Source organism: Cyprinodon variegatus, unplaced genomic scaffold (assembly GCF_000732505.1).
Source record: "Cyprinodon variegatus isolate N-32 unplaced genomic scaffold, C_variegatus-1.0 Scaffold264, whole genome shotgun sequence".
Classification (NCBI taxonomy): Eukaryota; Metazoa; Chordata; class Actinopteri; order Cyprinodontiformes; family Cyprinodontidae; genus Cyprinodon; species Cyprinodon variegatus.
Window position 1 is genome coordinate 803,745 of NW_015150717.1, and position 19,247 is coordinate 822,991.

Consider the following 19,247-nt stretch of genomic DNA (forward strand, 5'->3'; position numbering starts at 1 on the left):
GTGGTTTTTTTCGACGCATCAATTAATCTGTGACTCCATGCGTGACCATCGCACAGATAATGTGAAAAACATGGTGAAACAAATGAACGCTGTGCTTGCCGTTATTCCGAGAGGTCTGACAAAGGAGCTTAGGACACAAAGGAGATATATCTGAATTTGAATATATATTTGAACTATTTACAGTGTCAATAGTGCATAGTAGAGCTTTGTTGTGTTTTTTCTATCCTTTTTCTTTTGACCTCTTGTCAAACACGAAAAGTCTGACTTAACAGAGAAAGTCTTGGGGAAAAAAAACCCCAAAAAACATTGAGGTACATGTGTGCCAAATGAATTAAACATTGTAGTTTCAGACAATTCTTTTTGAGAATTACCAACCTGCTGGTCAGGCTGAGCTTTGTCTTTCTCTTGCTGAAGCTCGTCCCTTAGTTCCTGGGGAACAGACAGCCAAAAATCACTCATAATAAGAGAAATAGAGATATACTAATCAACTTCCTATCAGTCTTGTTACAGTCATGAAAAACAGAAAACAAATACACAGTTTCTGCTTCCTTAGGATTTTAAAGGTAATGCACAGCTAAACAAATGCAGGTGATTGACTGATCGTCAGCAAATGGCTCCACATCACTGCCAAGGTGGAGAGACGTGAGCAGTGATAATAAAAAACAAAAAAACAAAAAAAAAACAAAGAAAAATCACACCTACTGCTGCAAAAAAAAACTGTGAAAGGGTCAATAAAACAATCTTCCAAACCCAAAGTTCTACTGTTAGAAAGATTATTTACAAGTGATAATGTACATTTCAGGGAAAAAATCTTTCCAGGAGGGATGTTCCAGCAAGGTTATCATTTTGTCAAACAATGTAATGTTCTGAGAAATGCCCAAGAAAACTAACATTACCTTTACATCAAATACTATAATGTTCCGAATATAAAAGGTTGATACAAGTACAAAAAAATGAAAAATAGAAACTGGAACAGTTAAGAATAACAGCTTCTTCTTATCTCCCCAAAAATCTAGTCAAAACATCATATGTTTGTAAGATTGCTGCAACGTCTGGCCAAACTTCCTTCTAGCAGAATTGCAGGACCCACACTGCGCCGTGGCTAATGTGAGTGTATGCATTAATTTTAATGATTTGAGTTCCTTGTGGCGCCTGCACTGCCGCTGCACCGCAGCAACACTGTATTCAGTGTGAGCCCAGTGTCAACATGAACATAAAGCTGTTATAAGATCTCTAAGGTGACAAAACCAAGAAACCTGACTTTTTCATGTAAAAAGTGTGTTGGTCTTTAGTTAAAACCTGACAGAAAATCCAGGGTGTTAAAGTGGCTTGTTTATTTAATGAGCATAAACACGAGTCAAATTCTCTGTCAAAAAGAAAAGAAAAAAAAAGCAGAATCTGTATGAACATTTTGAATTCATACCTTAAGCTCCTGATCTTTCTCTGCTAAGAGATTGGAGAGCTGTTTGGTTGATGGTGAATCCGTCTGTTGGTCTCTGCTGCCATGCTGTTGGATCAAAGCCTCCTGGTTCTTTATGGTGATCCTGAGCTGCTCAATTACACTGAAATAGGCAAAGAACATAGTTTGTTTGCTACCTCAAGCATTGAACTGGCCTCAGTTATGAACATACATAATTTTAATGTTCTACTCAGATCAAATAAGATGTTTTTCCAGTTTTCATATAGGGAACAAGAAGCCAGAGGGTTTTAGAAAGCAGTGCTGCCTTTTTATCTACACGCATATGGGCTGAATGTCTTTCTAAATAAAATAAATAAATTATGTTATATTGTTGTAGCTAGTAATAATAACTTTGAAATAAATAATGTAGTCACAACAATTATTTTTAGGTTAAATGTATTTTGAAGTCTTCTGATGAGCTTAAGGTCATTAGAAGAGTTTGAGAAGCTTGTGAACCAAAATATGAACACAATATACCAATAGGACTGCAACAAATAATTGGATTAATCAATTCATGAAATATTTGTCAACTGATTTAGCAATCAAACAATCGTTATTTAGTGTACAGACACTCTCACGTAGGCCATTAGCTGAAACACCAATCTCCTCACTGTAGCAATTATGCCAAAACTGTAAAAATAATATATAAACATTTTAGATTGATGGTGAAATAAATGTTTTATATGTAAATTTTTTATGCTCTATCCAGATCTCCTCAAGTGACTTAGTTCCAGCTTCACCTGGTTCTAACTTTTGAATAAAATCTTCTCTAAAGATTAAGGGTACATCCAACAACATTTTTTGCAAATTGATTAATCTGTTGATTATTTTTTTCAATTAATTGATAAATAATCGGATAGCAAAAGGTTCTATAAAGAATATTTTTTGCTAAATTAAACCAAGTGAAAATAAAGCTTTTCCAAATAAGGAGATCTGGATGGAGCAGATTAACAGACAAAAAAAATTTTATCTTAAATGCAAACTGTTTACAAAGTTTTTTTTTTTTTTTTTTTTTTTTACACTTTTGGTATAATTAATGCTCTAGGTGGATCACTTTGTCAGCTAAAGGCATTATTACCAGTCTCTATACTCCAGTTAATGATTAATCGATTATTAAATTAATTAAGAATGTTTTCAATATTCGATTAATCTGATTAATTCAGCCCTACTCAAGATCATTGATCTAAAAAAACGGTTGTTGACAGACGTCAGTTGCAGCCCTTTTTGCCAGCATTCTTGATGCGACCTGGTCCTAAATGTCCTCTCCTATGACTTCTTGAAAGGGCCTGCAGGTCCAGGATTAATGGCAAACTGATGCATGAAAAATATATAAGACTGGTAGATAGACTATTCAACAGTATACTCTAATAATCACTATTAACTGCTATATACACTAAACACAATTCTTTCAAGTTCTTTGATCTGATTTTTGTTCTTACTTGTCTTTGACTTGTAGGGCTTGCTGTAAATCCTGCACTGGATTTGGGAGAGACAAAGGGCTGTTGCCACCTGCTAAAGCAACAGCCTGAAGTTGCTTCTCCATCTTTATACTCTTTAGTTTTTCCTGTTCAGCAATGGCAGCCATCTTTCCAACCTCTTCTTCAGCTGCCTGCAAATACTGAAAAAAGCAAACAGATGCAACTTTTATGCTACATTACATTTCCTAGACTAATGATTTTTATAGGCAAAACTAATATTGATCTGGAAAAAGTGCTTAAGAAATAATGCAACTGAACACATTGTAGATCTATAGTTGCAATCATGGGAAGGTTTTTCTTGTACATGAAAAGTACAAGAAAGCTAGTAAATCTTAACTTTACTAGCAAGTCTTTACTATATTTACCTGCTCCAGTTCTGCTATTCTTTTATTGAAACCATCTCTTAATGCATCCATCTCCCTCTGAGCTTGCTCTCTCACTCGCTGGGGTTCTCCTGATTCTCGACCAGCCAGACTTTCCAATGCTTTACTAGGATAAACATAGAAGATTTTAAGATTTATAAGAAAATAATTAATTGTATAATTAGTTTCAAATAATTAGAAATCAATAAATTTTTAATTACCGGTAATAAAAAAAAAAAATCAGTTTTTAAAACTTAAACAGTGCCCTTTTCAGAAACCACTCAAATACTGTATATCTGACCTTAAAGGACAAGACAGCTAAATGATACTTACGATGCAGACACTAGCAGCTCTTGTTTCTCAGCTAGCTCTCTCTTCATGGACTCCAACTCCACTTTAAGCTCTATGTTCTATAAAGAATGAGCACTTTGTAAAGAACAAGCTGAATGTGAAAAAGCACAGAAAATCTACAGCATTATGTTGTTATTAGTCTAAACTCTTAACCTGCTATCTGTGCTGTTTTATGACCAAACTGGATATTATTTTATATTTTCCAAAGAAAATCAATGCAATTTGTGGATGAAGCTAAAATAATTTCAAACCATAAAGATGATTCTGGCAGACATCAGACTAAGCCCCCATCTCTAACTATTTTCAATCTATAGCTACATCAACCAATAGCATGTTCTTTGAGTCCAATTTATATCAGATAGAGGTTAGGTATATAACTTATATGTGAACATTTTTAACTCATGTTCACATGGATTCCAAAACTACCTCTAAAAGATAAGCTGCATTTTCCTTAAAAAACTATTTATAATCAGTTAAATTTAAAGCCAGCAATTCAGATTTTAAAGAAAACCCAAAGGCGATGTGAGACAGGAAACTCTGACGTGTGCATTTCCACTAATGAGACTAAGGGCATATAATCCAGATAAAAAGACTTTAAAATCCCATTAGATAACTTTAGGATCTTTAATCTAGATTATTTTTGGATCTAATGCTCCAAACTCATTTACAGGGGGGTAATAAGACACAACAGTAATATCTTGCCTGATTCCCACAGGACATTTTATTTAATATAAAATAAATTTAATACCGTTTTAAATATGTCTTCTGTGGAGTCATCACATTTCTGCTGGATGCGCTCCTCCATGAAGTAAATGCGTAGCTTGAGATTAAAGTTCTCTTTCTTCAGAGCTGTGATTTGCTGTTAAACATAGAGATATTTCATTAAACCCTTAAATGCATTTAAAAAACATTCATGTGGCAACACATTCCCCAGATAAGTAAAATCTTGGAAATAGTATTTCTGAACAAAGTAAATTTACATCAATTCAGATAGGGGGAATGAGGATGGTTATTTTCAAAAGGAAGGGAGGCTTGTATGTGTCTAGCAGACTGTGCATCATTGTGCTGGAGGGTCAGAGCAGCATACATCTGGTAAGTGGGGGTTGGGGAGCACAGTTAAAGGGAGGAGTTAGAAATCTGGACCACTCTATAAAATCTCTAATCATGCAACTAGTAGACAGCACGTGCCTAAAACCTGAACATGCATTCCATTCAAATGTTGAAATGCAGAGTTAAGCCCACCTCAAACCCCCTCCTGTTCCTCCTACACACATGCTTCATCACCAAATGTCCATAAATGGAATTTCTTGGTTTATAACAAACTGTGGAACTGAAGTTCATAACTGGTTTTATAGCAGTGGGGTAAAGTGTTATTTCTAACCTGGAATTAACAGAGCTTCTCATCTGACAACAATTCCCCAATTAGTGCAACACCTTTTCACCAACAGTAAGCCTAAATGTAAGAAATAAAATTTAAAGTTGCTCTTTTACTCACATTCTCATAGTCCTTCATGGTGAGAGCCTTGATAGGGGACATCGTATCAGGATAGGATGGAGCTGAGAAACAACGAGCACATCTTTTACCACATTAAGATAAACATTTTAGAACAGAATCTATAACACAGAGAAGCCATTTATGTTTAAACAGAAAGGTATCCAATTTATCCTCCTTTAATTATAGAGAAAGAAAGAAAGCAAAAGAGAAAGGGATGTTTCTTTTTAGTACAGAGTCACCAGAGGGGAAACAACTTTTGGAGAGCTTCCCTGTTTGAGCCAAATGAAGCAGTGAGCAGCTGATCATATAACAGTATGACAACAACACATTTCCCAACTCTGACTCTTGACTCAGGATTTGCTCCTGCTCAGCAGAAGGCAGACTCTGAATGTGTACCTCAAACATTCTCTTATTTGCAGTGTTAGTACATATGTTCCTAGATTTCACATAACTTCTCTATGTTTTTTATTTTTGTGTAAGCATGGATTTAACTTTTTTTTTTTTTTTTTTTTTTTATCAAACGTTAAAGGTATAGAGGACAATCTTTTATTTCTGGGTGGATCAGCTCAATAAGTGGTCCTCCTAATTGTCAATCATTCAGGTGATATATTTACGTAAGGATGTCCTACTGCTCTTCCCGTTATCTATCTTTTTCTGCGCATGCGCACTCTGTGGTGCATATCTGTAGTGAGCTAAGGTTTCAGAAAGACAGTCATTGAAGCTCACCTTTCTCAACATGGTTCTTTGAAAATGGTTGAGGGCTGTAAGTGTCTACGAAGTGTATGAGAAGAAAAGAAAGCCCTCAGAAGAGGCAGATATATCCTGGAATGCTTTGCGCAGAGAGCTTTCCTCGCCAAGCATTATGGGATTTGCCGTCATAGCAGCCCACTGTCACTACCTGACAGCATCGACTAATAACAAAGATGGAGCAGGTACCGTGTAGTGGAGGAGTTACGTGACCAACGGCACAAAATAACTTTTAAACAGAGCTTGCACGAGGAGAAATGGGTTTGTGCATGGTCTTACACACGCATTTTCTTTTTAAAGTGGAGAGGGCAGGTCTTTCAAAAAAATTCACGAAAATCTTCCACCATACCATTAAGTTAAAATACACAAATTTTTTGAAGACTTCTTCGGGTTTCTGCAATAAAAAAAAAAACTGACCCAGCCATATTAGCACCAGCCATGTTGATAATGAATATGAAATCCAAGATATCCTTAAAAATTAATATTTTTTTGAAAACATTTTTCTATAATTTCTATACTATGAGGAACAAAGCATGGTTCATGTTCAAATGAAAAAAAAGTCTTAAAAAGAGTCTTTAGGAATTGACCATTTTACTATTTTCATACTTGTCCAGAAGTCAATGTAAATATTTTATTGTAGGCTTTATAACAATCTAAAAATGTAATTAATAGAGGTTTATCTTAAAGAGGCCTATTCACGTTCTACGACTGAACAAATTTCTGTGCCATGTTTTTTTTAAATTAGATTATTATGCCCTGCTAGCTTAATTTGTAATTTCTCTGTATTTTTTTCTGTAAAATTTACTAATAAACAAATGGTTCTAAATATTGCTAACATAACAAGACCACACGGTCAGAAGGAAAATATTGTGCATGTGTATAATGAGTAAAGAAGGAGAAACACGTTATATGGGGTGGGAGAAGAAAGAGTTCATGATCAAGTGTAAAAAAAGAATACATACATGCTAAAGCTACAGAGGCTTTCTGATATTGCTGCCCAGTTGATGGATATGTGAGTTAGGGGTGTGGGAAATAATCGTTTTGGCGATATATCGTGATATTCGGCTGCCCAATATAATATCGATCTTTCACTTCTTAGTATCGATTTAAAAAAAAATGGTTACATAAAACATTGATGGGAAAATGGGCTACCTCTGCACCACCACTCTGGCAGAAAGCGCTGTGGGGCCCTTTAACTGTGCGTGCAGCACCAAATCTGTATTTGAGGCAGTCACAGTGGAAGAAAACCCCAAACAACATGGATAATAATACCTAATCAATATTTTCTGATGAAAATATACAGCACTTGCTGTTTTATCTCATCATTTGATTTTGATAGCTGGGGAAAATATGGCAATATATAGTGATACTGCAATATGGTGATAATATCGTATTGTGACCCAAGTATCGCAACATGTATCGAATCGCAACACTCATGCCAATACTCACCTCTAATGTGAGTACACACTAACTAACACAGATACTGTTGATAGCAGTGGTATTCTCAGGCTCCAAGTTCTAATGACAAACCATCATATAGTATCTAATGCATACAATATTTGCTACTGTTCAAGATTCCAATTTGTTGATATATAAGCAAAGCAACAATGCGATTGCTTTCTGGTCGCTCCATTATTTTCAGGCTAAAAAAGTACAAAGTAAACACTGTATAGTATAAGTTTCAGATTTTTTATTTAAAAATCTATAGCTTTACATACATTTCTTTAACTTAGATTATTTAACAAGGCAAATAAGTGGGCATTTATTTGTGGATTTTCTGCCAGTCAATTAAAACACCATGATCAGTGAATTAGGGCAAATAGACAAGTTCTCCTTGGTAGATAAACAACAAACAATGTTATTTGAAAATAAAGTAATATAAAACGCTGCTTAATATTTAGACATAACTAACACTCTTGACAAGTGTTAAGCAAGCCTAAAAACACAAACGCAGCTCTAAAATCCTTTAACGTGCCAAACAAAATAAGATGTAATGCTTTACTCAAGATGCCTTGTAGATAGGGCTGGACAATAATTCAAAATCACTTTGTATAATAATATAATTGTATTCAATAAAGATATAACCTTTCTCATATTCCAATGTAAATTAAGATATGTCTAAATTTCTAAAAATGTTATACTGAAGGAGTTTTACAACTATAGCAAAAGATAATCATAAATTGACATTTTTTTTTTTTATCAAAAGTGAATAGTTCTGAGGGTATAATTTTGGTTGCATCAATATGCAATGATGAACCTTCTGTAAAGATAGTAAGAAGATGTTCTTAAAGGAGTAACACCCCCCCATAACAATTTTACTAAACAAAACAGCAGCGAAACAAATGCAAATGTCCTGCTGTTATGCTTTACAAACTTCGTCCAAACAAATACCAATGTCCTGAAACAACAGAAAACAGTCCATCTACAAGAGGAATGCTTCAAACAAATAAGACTGAACTTGTCTGAAGTTATCATCTGACAAGCAAACACTGACAGATTTGGTTAGAGATTTATTTTGCTGAAAGTTATCAAAATGGAGAAGTGCATACTTTTATTGACTATCCTCCAAAGAATATTTTTATTTCAACCACAATCACAGAAAACAGATTTACATGTGACATTAAGTGACGGAGAACAAAAGTCACTAAAACGTATGTTTTAGTAAAAGAATAAAATATACGAAAGAAAACAGTTTAACCATTAACATCAAACAATCTGCTGAAAGTCTGTACAATAAACTTAAATCTGTTGTATAAAAGTCTGCTAACTTTTAACACACAAGAGGATTATTAAATATATATTATGAAAAAGAGGGTACACTGATTACCATCAGCTTGTTAGTCGCTTGTTAAGGATTTGGGAGATTATATTGTAGGAGGGATCCACAATTAAAAGCAGAATTAATTAATACACATGAGAATCGCACACATGGGCAGGAAAACAAAAACAGGAGTACAAAAATAGATTTTTACTCTACCTGTCATGCCGTCTGAAGAATATTCCGCTGCATTTATGGAGTCTGGAAGTCGGCAGCTGGAATAAAACATTAATTTGTTAATCGACACTTATACTGTTCTCAAGCAAATATCGATTTACTGTTACAACTGTTTTTGTTTCCCGAAATTACAATGATATAGCAAAGAAAAATCCCTGAAAGAAAAATGTCACTTGTTTATACAATAAATACTACGAAATGTTGTTCATGTAATACTCATAGTGGCTAGCTCCACTGAGCCCCAAGGACACTCCATAAATAGCTTAGGAATGACTCCGCTTCATTTACATTCACTCCAGCTTAGACTCTTTCTGTGTATGTATGTGTGAGTTGCCAAATGTCTCTATGAGTGGGTTCCAAAAAAACAGATTAATACAGCTCTGATAGCTAGCACTAAAATAAAAAATTTAATTACATTCTGTCTATGCTGATATCTTTAGCATTTTGGTCAAGTTGCAAGAAAGGAATTGACTTTTTGACAGGATGCATAGAAGATGCAATAACAGGGATTTGTGTGTAGGTGACATCATGTTCCAGAGGCAGCAGGGCTTTTGTATTCACAGCCGGAGGACACAAAAAACCCCCGTCAACTTAGAGGTTGGAAGGAGCTTTCATTTGCTAGACAAGCAGAGCACTGTGGCCTAAGACCAGCAAAGCATCACACAGTGAACGGACAGTGATGTTACAAACCCAGAACAAAGCACAAAGCAACGGTCACTTCAGTAAACAGCAATGGAGGACAACACAAATCATTTACATGTCTTATGGCTGATTTCTAAAGAATTATTTCAGAAAGAAGGAAAATTAGCTTTATATAACAAAAATGCCCAACCGACCTCTGACCTTTATCATAAACAGTGCAAATCCCATATAAACATCAATCCAACTGCTCCACTTACTTAATATAAAGCAAGAAAAACAACAATTTATACTCAATTATTATTATTGCAACAACATTTATCTAATGACAAAATGAAACTGAATATAGACTCTGCAAACTCCTCTTGAATTGCTAAAGTATTCTTGACCTTTCACATGTTTCTCACAATACAGCCAAACAAACTCAACCTATTTAACTGAGATTTTATGGACCAAAACAAAAAGGTAGTGGATAATCACTGAGCGGAAAAAGAAATGAAAACTTTTTAGAAAGTTCTTAAAAGTAACATCCTGAAAACTCCTGCATGCTCATGCACTGTATTCGACCCAATATACCCCTAAATATAATCCAATAAAACCCAACTACTTCTCAAAGTCAGATTTGATGCTATGTAATCCCTTGTTGATAATATTGTTATTCTATATTTTTTTTTTTTTACAAAGGATTTAGCAGACCAGGTAAGACTTTAGTCATAAAAGCAGCCAATAATCAATGGAAACCTGAACGAGCTGTAGAGATCCAAAGCTGGACCATGAGAATCTGTCAACAGGATGACTATTAGTCATTCACCCTACAAATCTGGTCTTTACTACAACAAGAAAAGAAAATGGAACATTGTTAAAACAAAGCGAACAGAAATCCCATTTTTGCTGACATTGCAAAATTGTAGAGGGTACACAAGCACAATATGATAGGTGCACATGTCTCCCTTTAGTGCAAACATATCAGATATCCTCAATAATTTTAGGAACCCAACAAATGAGGAGCTTTGATCGTATAAAACCAATGTTCACCCCTTTGAGCTATAATATAAGGGCTATGTTTAGCAGACAACTAACGCTGCACACTACGCCGAACACACCTTCCCCATGGCGGAAACATGGTGGTGTCAGTATCATAATTTAGAGTTAACTGGGTCCAGGGAAACTGAACAACACAGCTTCATATTGAGCCACACCACATTTTTCAACTTTATTTGTATAAAAACTACAATAATATTTAAATATCATCCCAACAAAAAAAAGAAAAAAGAAAAGCTTAGTGGCTTTAACATTACATAATATTAAAAGGTACAAGGGCTGTAAATACATTTTGTAATTATCTCTACTTGTACACAATATAATTCTAGTTTTATTCAGTTTATTTTCTGTCTCTGTTTGTTAGGAATTTCATTGTGACTAACACATAATGTTTTTAAATAATCTATAGTTTTAGGGTGAAACCATCATAACATGCCGCTATCTTAATTCAGGTTTGACCCATAGAAAAAATATGAGAGCTAATCAACAACAGTTATTATGCCAATGTCCATTGTAACACAATATTCCTCCAAAAACACTGAGCTGACTGAGCCTCATTGCATCACAAGAGGTTTCACATGCCAAGCAGCCTCTTCCTGTGTAAATAAAAAAACAATCCTCTACAATGAGAGCAGCTGAAACATAACAATTCATACTAATCTTAAAAATATTTAACAAAGCAACAAAAAAATCCACTACTGAAACTAAAAATATAAAGAGGACACTGTGATTACTCAGTGTTTTGTCAATGTTACATACATGCTAACCCTTCCAGTGGAAACAATGCAAGATTCTGTAAACAGTGACTTCCTCTTTTTTTCTCTTTTCAGCTTCAGATATCAAACGTAAAAGCAGCAAACAATTCAAAAATTTAGGACTATTAAAATGAAACAACCGCTAGATTTAAATGACCCATCCGCATAAAAGTTCATATTTTTAACAAAACTGAAAGAGCAACGAGAATCAGATTTCAGAAGTAGACAGAAAGTAACTCACACCAAACCACACATATCAGCTGACATCTTGTATTACTGAGGCACGCTTACCACCTGGATGGCTGCTGGTTCTCACACACCAACACACACCACAGCTGGACAGTCACGTAAAGGTGAAACAACTAACAACCAAAGCATGTGAAGACCAAACAGCAAAGATGCTATAACTAGTTTCAAAGCGGAACAGGAAAAGCTATGTACTAGCTATTTTAACAACCTCCATCCCGTAAGAAAGCTGTAATAAAGTACGTTTACCTACCAAAATCACAATCTTCGGAGGCGGAAAGCAAGCGTGGGAAAGAAACAAACTGAAAATAAACACAGCATAACTGCCCTTCTTGCATGAAGGCTGCAAAGAGACGTCGCAGCCACAGTCGGAGCACATTGGCTCATAATTTCCGCTTTATTGCACCCTGAATGACAGTTCAAAAAGCCGCCCTACCATCATAGTCATTTTACAACATCATCCAATCACATGGAGACGACCTCTAATTTCTTTTAAACACAGTTTATATCTTACGTACCGAGCAATTACACGCTATGCTTAATGCTTAATTCGTTCCCTCCATCTGTGTTGGTAATAATAAAATTGCAGCACAATTTAGGTAGGAGGCATTATAGATTAGTTAAATTCAGACACTTTTTAACTTATTTTCTATGTTTCGTCAAGAAATGTACTTAATACCGTATATTACTACGTGATAATATGTCAACTAGCCTTAAGCAGACGTTAAAGCTGGATAAGACTTGATAATACTTTATAAAATATCACTAGTAAAAGGTATAAAAAAGGTCACCAACAAAAAGAGGTGTAAAAAAATACAAGCTAATTCAATACACATTACAAACAACTCAATATGCCTAAATAAATACCAACTAAGTGACAGTGAATGCGGCGTTATTTTACAACTTTGTAGTATGCTTTAGCTACAACAAAACAACGGTCTTGACATGCTAAGCTAGCAGCAGCTTGCTAGCTTTTCTTGTTTCACTTTTTTTTACCTTCCGTTGATATCGACGGGAAGCGTCACGTCGTCCCCAACGATAGAATCCATCATAGCGGTCAGATTATTTAACGTGTTTACCAGCAAATCATTTCACCTTTCCCTCCAGGCGCGGCTTAAACTTCGAAAAGCAGATAAGAATTCAAAACAGTTCAGGCTACCGCCATAATGATATGGGCAACGTCACCATCGTGCACGTTGAAACCTCGTGATGCTTTTGGGTGCTGTGGGATTTTTTTAAACTACTGTAAAAAGGGTCCCAATTTCACATTTAAAGAGGTGAAATAAATTCACCTACAATTGCGGGAACCCATTATATGTTGTAAATGTTCTATTCTCTTAAATATATATGTATTTATTAATGTGAAAATGCGCAGTGATTTTCTGTTATTACAGCCATTAGAACATTTCCAACTGTTGGGAAGGTAGCGTTGAGCTGGGTGTATAGTGGAAAAAGAGCCATTGGTCAAAGCAAACACTCGAGGGAGGGACGTGAGACTCAAAAATATCCCTGCTGTCATTTTTAAATAAATTGTTCCAGTTGAAATCTCCCTACTGGGTACGTCACTGTTTGTGGTTAAATGAAAACTATAAGAACGACATACTTTAATAAAATAAACAGTTCATATAAATCATTTTTTGTAAATATTGATACATGAAATCTAGCCAGAAAAACAAAAGATATATTTGAAATAAATTATGCAAAAGTTTAATAGCTACTTTATCTGTTTTCCCTTCATTTAGACATTAAACGTGTGTGGGTACATGTTAAAATTGAAATGCTCCTTGATTGTGTGGTTAATGTGGTATGTTACAGCATAATTAGCTATTAGTCTATAAAAATGTTTAATACACAGTTGAATAAAGACAGATTACATGAATATGTAATGTGGACAGTTTTGTGAGGAGAGTCTAGGTCAAACAAATAAACGTTGGTGTAAACAGCTGGCCAATCTGAAGTTGTTTAAATAATGTTTAAATATCATCAGCGACACCGTGTGGTGTAAATGTTCACTGCAGCCTAAGCAGATGTACTTTTTTAGATTTTTTTTTCTATAGTGCCATCAGTGGTACTGATGCTTTGCAACCCCTCATTTTGGATTATTTTAAGATTTTAAGCAATTTTATCCCTAATCTGTCTGGTGTGATCCTTGGTCTGTGTGATACTTTTAATTCACCAATCTATATTAACTATTATAACAAGCCTTTGAGGCTTTACCAAGCATTTTTATTTATTTATTTTTATTTTATTTTGTTATTTGTAAGAAGAAAAAAAAGTAGAAATGGAGCAACTATACACTACATCATGTGGATCCATTTTATGGGATACCAAAATTGTTTAAAGCAACTTTTCAAAACCAAAAGGCCATTTTTGTCTGCGTCCAGATCGATGAAGGTCAAACAGAGCAACAAATACTTCTTTATGACATTTCCATAAAAGAATATGTTTTTTCAAATATGCGGAACAGCAAATTTGTGACGATTTTAAAGAACTAATATTTTCTGTGCATTGTTTTGAGGAAACATGGAGTTTTTGGATGTTGGTATCTGTGGAGAATCAAAAATTTAAAAAATCGGTTCCTAAGCCAATGAGAAAAAAAAAAAATGTATATATATATAAATTATTGGTTCTTTTAATTTAATTTTGTTGTGGAAATTCAAAACAGATATTTTTCAAGTTTCTGAAACTGCCATTTGTTATTCTACAATCAAAACTATTACTTTGTTATTTATCCTTTTTAGCCATGATTAACAGCCATTGTTGAAGGTCCAAAGAATCACTTGTGGCTCTGGAGCTGCAGGCCTTTAAACTTCTGGTTTAAAGGATATGAATGCTTTTGAAAGGTACAGTAATTCAGGTCTGTTGTATTCAACACATTATCTCTGCTTAGGATAAGTTTCCTCTGAACCCCCAAATAGCTTGGAGCAACATAGTTGGTGTATAACACAGAACCCTTAGGATTTAGTATTAAAATTCAATTGTCTAAAAATAGTACAGGTCTAAAGAGAAAACATCATTACAGATTGGTATGTGCTACAAAAAGTCTTAGAAATATCATGCAGTGTGCATAACAAGTACACCTTTTCACTGCATTAAACATTTTAAGAGTTGCATCACTAATCTTTCTTACAATTTTTAAGAATGTCTTATTTTCTTTAAGATCACCATGCTTTTTATGCAATGCATTTAAAATATGTCAAAAATTAGATAAAAAGTAAAAATCCATAGACCATTTTAAAAATATTTATTGAACATACAATGAACAATGACAAAAGGTCGGACAGATCAAAGATGACCGCATTAAAAATGAGCTCATCAATAGTTTGATGACTTGCTGCATTTGGCTGATATTTCCAAACAGGTTTTAATTATGAAGGCATTAGAAACGTTTTGCTCATGTAAAATGATGAGGTATTCTTAGCTCATTTTAAGGAAAGATTTACAAAAAAGTAGAAACCATTTTCACATATTAGTTATAGTAGAGCACAGTTCTTGTACAGTACATGGTTGGTTATCATAAAAGAAACAAAAACAAATGAAGAAAAAAAAAAAGAAAAATAAAAGAAATAATATTGCAATAGATTTGTTCTCTGGAAACCCCAAATTTACACATTTGAAAAAAAAAAAAATCCATAAACTCCAAGACCAGTTGGGAGCACAGATGTATAACAATGTCAATAAGAGCAGTTTTGCTTATCTACTATAAATCCGCGCAGTCTGTAACCACATTAACAAAATTAAATAACATTAAATTAGCAAGAGGGGATCCATTGTATACAGCAAGGTTTACAAAATTATACACACTTGTTTCCAGCTACTATTATTATTACTTCCCTCTCTAAAACTATCTAATAGATGCTAAAAATATTAAATACAGCTCAGCGGGGCTTTGTACATAAAGGTTTATTTTGGAAATGTTTCAAAACCTGTGATTTATGCTGGATATAAATGCAGAAATATTAAAGCATTTTAAAATATTAGGTTTTCTTTAACTACAGAGTGTGAATGTAATATAATTCAGAAACTATATCACGGTGAATGGGTTAGGTGAGGTTGTAGTGCAGTGGAGTGGAATGGGAAAAATGGGTACAAAACTAATTTATTTTGATAAGCCTGCATGCACTAGAAGCAGTTGAATAATTCAGCGTGTAAGTGGTGTATAACAGCACTATCATTAGCACCTCAGGAAATGTTCTTAGCACCAAGCACCATGAGGGATAAAAGATGGAGGTTTTGTTTTGATTCCTGTACCTGCTCTCCATTCTTCTGTGGCTCAGATCTCCTTTATGAGTAGCCCCCTATCTGTAGCTCTATTTTAATTTTAAATGAAATTGGTGCTGACTTTGTGTTGATTTCATTCGTGAATGAGGAAGCAAGAACGTAAAGCTATACTCCACAGTTAGAGAAGATTTATTAAAACACTACTGAGAACTTGAGCTCCGTTCTTGTCTTTCTCAGTCAATCTATACTCCTCTCAGTCATCAGTGGCATCCATGTAAAACGTAATGATTTGCATCATGTAAATGGCTTTGGCTTGTGGCCACTGTTTTTCTCACAGCAAAAAATAAAATTCATATCTTCTGTTCAGAGTACATAAAAAATACCACCTTTGCATCTGGATAAATTCATCTATGAAAAACCATGAGAATATGAGCACCAAAGGCAAGTAAAATGGCGCCCCTTTCAACATTAAAAAATCCTTCCATATTACAGCTTAAACCAGATTTTTACATACATCATATAAAAAGATACAACCTCTTTCCTCTTCATTGTCTGTGATGTAATCACACTTAATGTTTCCAGCTTTAGGACTTTAAAAACAACCAGACATATCTTAAAACGCCAGAATGAAGATTTTCTTTTTTGTATGTATTTAAATACATTTTCTTATAATTGTAAGATTTACCTTTTAAAATGCAAGACTGTGATAAAACATTTTGAGTATCCTTTGGGTACCCGTTCCATCTTCATTTTGGCCTCTTTTCACCAGACAAAACTACTTAAATTGTGTCACTTTTTTGGGCTGTGTTGCTCACAAACATATTTTTGCATCTGCCTAAAATTCTCTTTGGCATTGACATCATGGCTTTGCAATGGCCTTTCCAAGACATTTTTATTTCCATTTGGTAAACAGGCAAGCTTTAATGTAATGGCTATTGTTTGGTATGATTTTATTTCCTTGAGATAACATCTATATTAAGAGGCGTAACATTGTTCAATTTGAAAATTAAGATATTTGTCCCCCAGTGTATTTTCAAACTTGAATTTCCTTTTTGTGTTTTGACATAATGACCTCTTCCTTGCAGAGCGGCATTTCAGGCCATGTCAGCACAAGACAATTTCAAAGTGGATATTGATACCATCTTCCCTCAGTATCGATACAAGGCCTTTGGCGATCGGAGCGGTACACACATTCATAGCGCAGACCTAGAACCCATTTCTTTCTTATACATTTTGAAAGTGTTTATTATTGCGTGTAATTTGTTTGAATAAAGGAACATGGCAGCTTTAGGATCTGGAAAATGTACTAAAAAATAAACCCGCCTTGTAACATTTTTTTCTTTTGTCATATCTTGTCAGATTTCTAGTGGTTTATTTTAATTTTTTTCTTTGTCCTACCAGAGAGCAGTGTGTTAAGGTGTTACCGTAAAATTGATCCATAGCTGTTTTCCCAATTAAATCAAATACTTTAATTTAACCTACCAGAGGCTGGCAAAAGAAGACATCACAACGTGGGCCTTTCCAAATTTCTTAAAGTCACAGTTATCCTATGGCATATGCAAGCTTCTGAATTTGAACAAGGTAAATAAAATTTCTTCAAAACAAATCTCTCCTTATTCTGGCACTTAGCAAATACAATCGATATTGGTAATCCTAAGTGAGCTTTAACAGGATAAGTTTAGTCTAGTTTAAAGTAAGTCAGAAAAAAGAGGCTATGCACCTTTTTGAGAGTGTATGTAAGCATCTGGTTTGGAGCTCTATTTTGCAAAATATTTTTTAAACTTTTATCTATTGCACTTAAAGATTATTAATTTACAAAAGATATACATGTATAAAATCAATATTAGAGCATATATATATCTATATTTACACAATCCAAATTACTTTAGGTGTTATGAAAAAATCTGAATATTACACAAAGCATACAGACTGTATACAGTTGTGAAAATAAGTTACTTCGAACATCTACTTCTTAACTTGGCCTCCTTTCACTACAAAATGTCCTGGAGACATTGCAAGGTCTTTTTTTGTTTTAGCAGGCGTCCATCTGAGGATCCTGCTAAACAAGCTTAAGGAAGCTTTTGCTGTTCTGAGAAGCCCATTAGTACAGGGTCCCCTCTGCTCCTGTAATTCCGCCACCTTGGTTTCTCTGCTTACTCCCCTTTTTCTGTTGCAGTCCAACGGGAGTTCAGCTGTGAAGCAGTATCTGTTATTGGCGCGGGGAGGCAGTGAGTTTTTCTCACATGGACGGTTTTAGGCCACAATAACATGACCATTCTGGTCTCCTTGTCTGCAGAAAGGGGGTTTGCATGGGAGGTTGTCCATTCCTCTGTGAGCTAAGAGGACCTACATTGTGGCCCTCAGAGAAAACAAACCGGACCTATCTCCAGGTGGTAATGTGAAGATGGGCTTGTTTTTGGAAGGTTATAGATGTCAACCACGGGAAGCAGGGTAGGATCCAGGGAATGGAAAACAAAATGAGTCTGGTGCCAGCGCCCATCTTTTATCTGAAAAACAACATTACAAACAAAATTCCAATTTAGTCAGCAAATATGAGGATAGCATGATATCTTGAGGACTAAATTACTTTACATCAAGTAATAACATCCTACCCAGCAGGAATCTTCCAAAACGTCTGGCTCCAGCTCTCCTCCAACATCAAACACCTCCCCGGTCCATGCCTTGAATCTCACAGACCGATGGTCAGGCAACTGATCCTCTGCTTGCCTCCAAACTGAGATATTTAAACAGTGGATGGTGATGTGCTGAATAGCCTCTGAGCTCAGGAGGTGCAGAAAGTTCATTTGGACGCGACCAACCTCGATTGTTGGCTGTAGAAGATAAGGGGATTATGTTAATGCTGCCCATGTGTTTAAAAATCATTAAATCTGCAGCTATGTCTTGTGTACCTTTGATACTGTTATTGGTTTAAGGCAAGTTTGTCCACCACCAGTAAAGTTGCAGGAGACTTCTATTGTATCAGACGAGCAACCAAGGTTGGGGTCAATCCAATAAACACCTGATAAACAAAAAATAAACAACACAAATTTGCTTTCAAGATGATCTAAAAAATAAAATATATTACTCCAGCTAGCATAACAAATGTCCCCTGCTCACCATCATTCAATCTCTGTTCACAACTATGAAGGTCCCTGCAAATGCGGGCGGGGTTGTCTCGAGTGCCCAATGGGTTCTTCAGGCTCTGGATCAAGTTACTGAGGTAGTGGAGGGTCTTGAAGATCTCTGTACCCTGGTCGAGCATTGGCAGGTCCATTGCTGGTTTATGATGGAGGACAGACTAATAGCCAGAAGGGTTTTTAGTTGGAGATGGGCCAAAAAAAAAAAAAAAATCAGCTGTTGACTAAAACTTGACAATAAACTTGCCTAAAACTCATAATAATGAGCCGTAATTAGTGTAAAAAATATTTTTATTTCACTGCATAAAAGCATCATACTAA

General features: G+C 35.0%; 2 protein-coding genes across 8 annotated transcripts in view; both read right to left on the minus strand.

Annotated features, from left to right (window-relative positions):
- The window catches only part of cdk5rap2 (CDK5 regulatory subunit associated protein 2), a 41,641-nt gene extending 28,907 nt beyond the window's left edge, over nt 1–12,734 (minus strand). For all 6 annotated transcript variants that reach the window (XM_015382713.1, XM_015382712.1, XM_015382716.1 and 3 more), the window contains exons 1-9: nt 12,565–12,734; nt 8,870–8,925; nt 5,146–5,207; nt 4,399–4,509; nt 3,633–3,709; nt 3,303–3,426; nt 2,899–3,077; nt 1,424–1,562; nt 376–429 (exon numbers count right to left, since the gene is read on the minus strand). In XM_015382713.1, coding sequence (XP_015238199.1) covers nt 376–429; nt 1,424–1,562; nt 2,899–3,077; nt 3,303–3,426; nt 3,633–3,709; nt 4,399–4,509; nt 5,146–5,207; nt 8,870–8,925; nt 12,565–12,620 — 858 coding nt within the window. In that variant the 5' untranslated portion in view covers nt 12,621–12,734. The remainder of the gene's footprint in view (nt 1–375; nt 430–1,423; nt 1,563–2,898; nt 3,078–3,302; nt 3,427–3,632; nt 3,710–4,398; nt 4,510–5,145; nt 5,208–8,869; nt 8,926–12,564) is intronic.
- Nucleotides 12,735–14,801: 2,067 nt separating this feature from the next.
- The window catches only part of LOC107089757 (collagen alpha-1(XXVII) chain A-like), a 76,537-nt gene continuing 72,091 nt past the window's right edge, over nt 14,802–19,247 (minus strand). The window contains exons 58-61 of one of the 2 annotated variants that reach the window (XM_015382708.1): nt 18,907–19,087; nt 18,699–18,808; nt 18,402–18,620; nt 14,802–18,296 (exon numbers count right to left, since the gene is read on the minus strand). In XM_015382708.1, coding sequence (XP_015238194.1) covers nt 18,150–18,296; nt 18,402–18,620; nt 18,699–18,808; nt 18,907–19,087 — 657 coding nt within the window. In that variant the 3' untranslated portion in view covers nt 14,802–18,149. The remainder of the gene's footprint in view (nt 18,297–18,401; nt 18,621–18,698; nt 18,809–18,906; nt 19,088–19,247) is intronic. The other variant, XM_015382709.1, reaches the window with a different exon arrangement.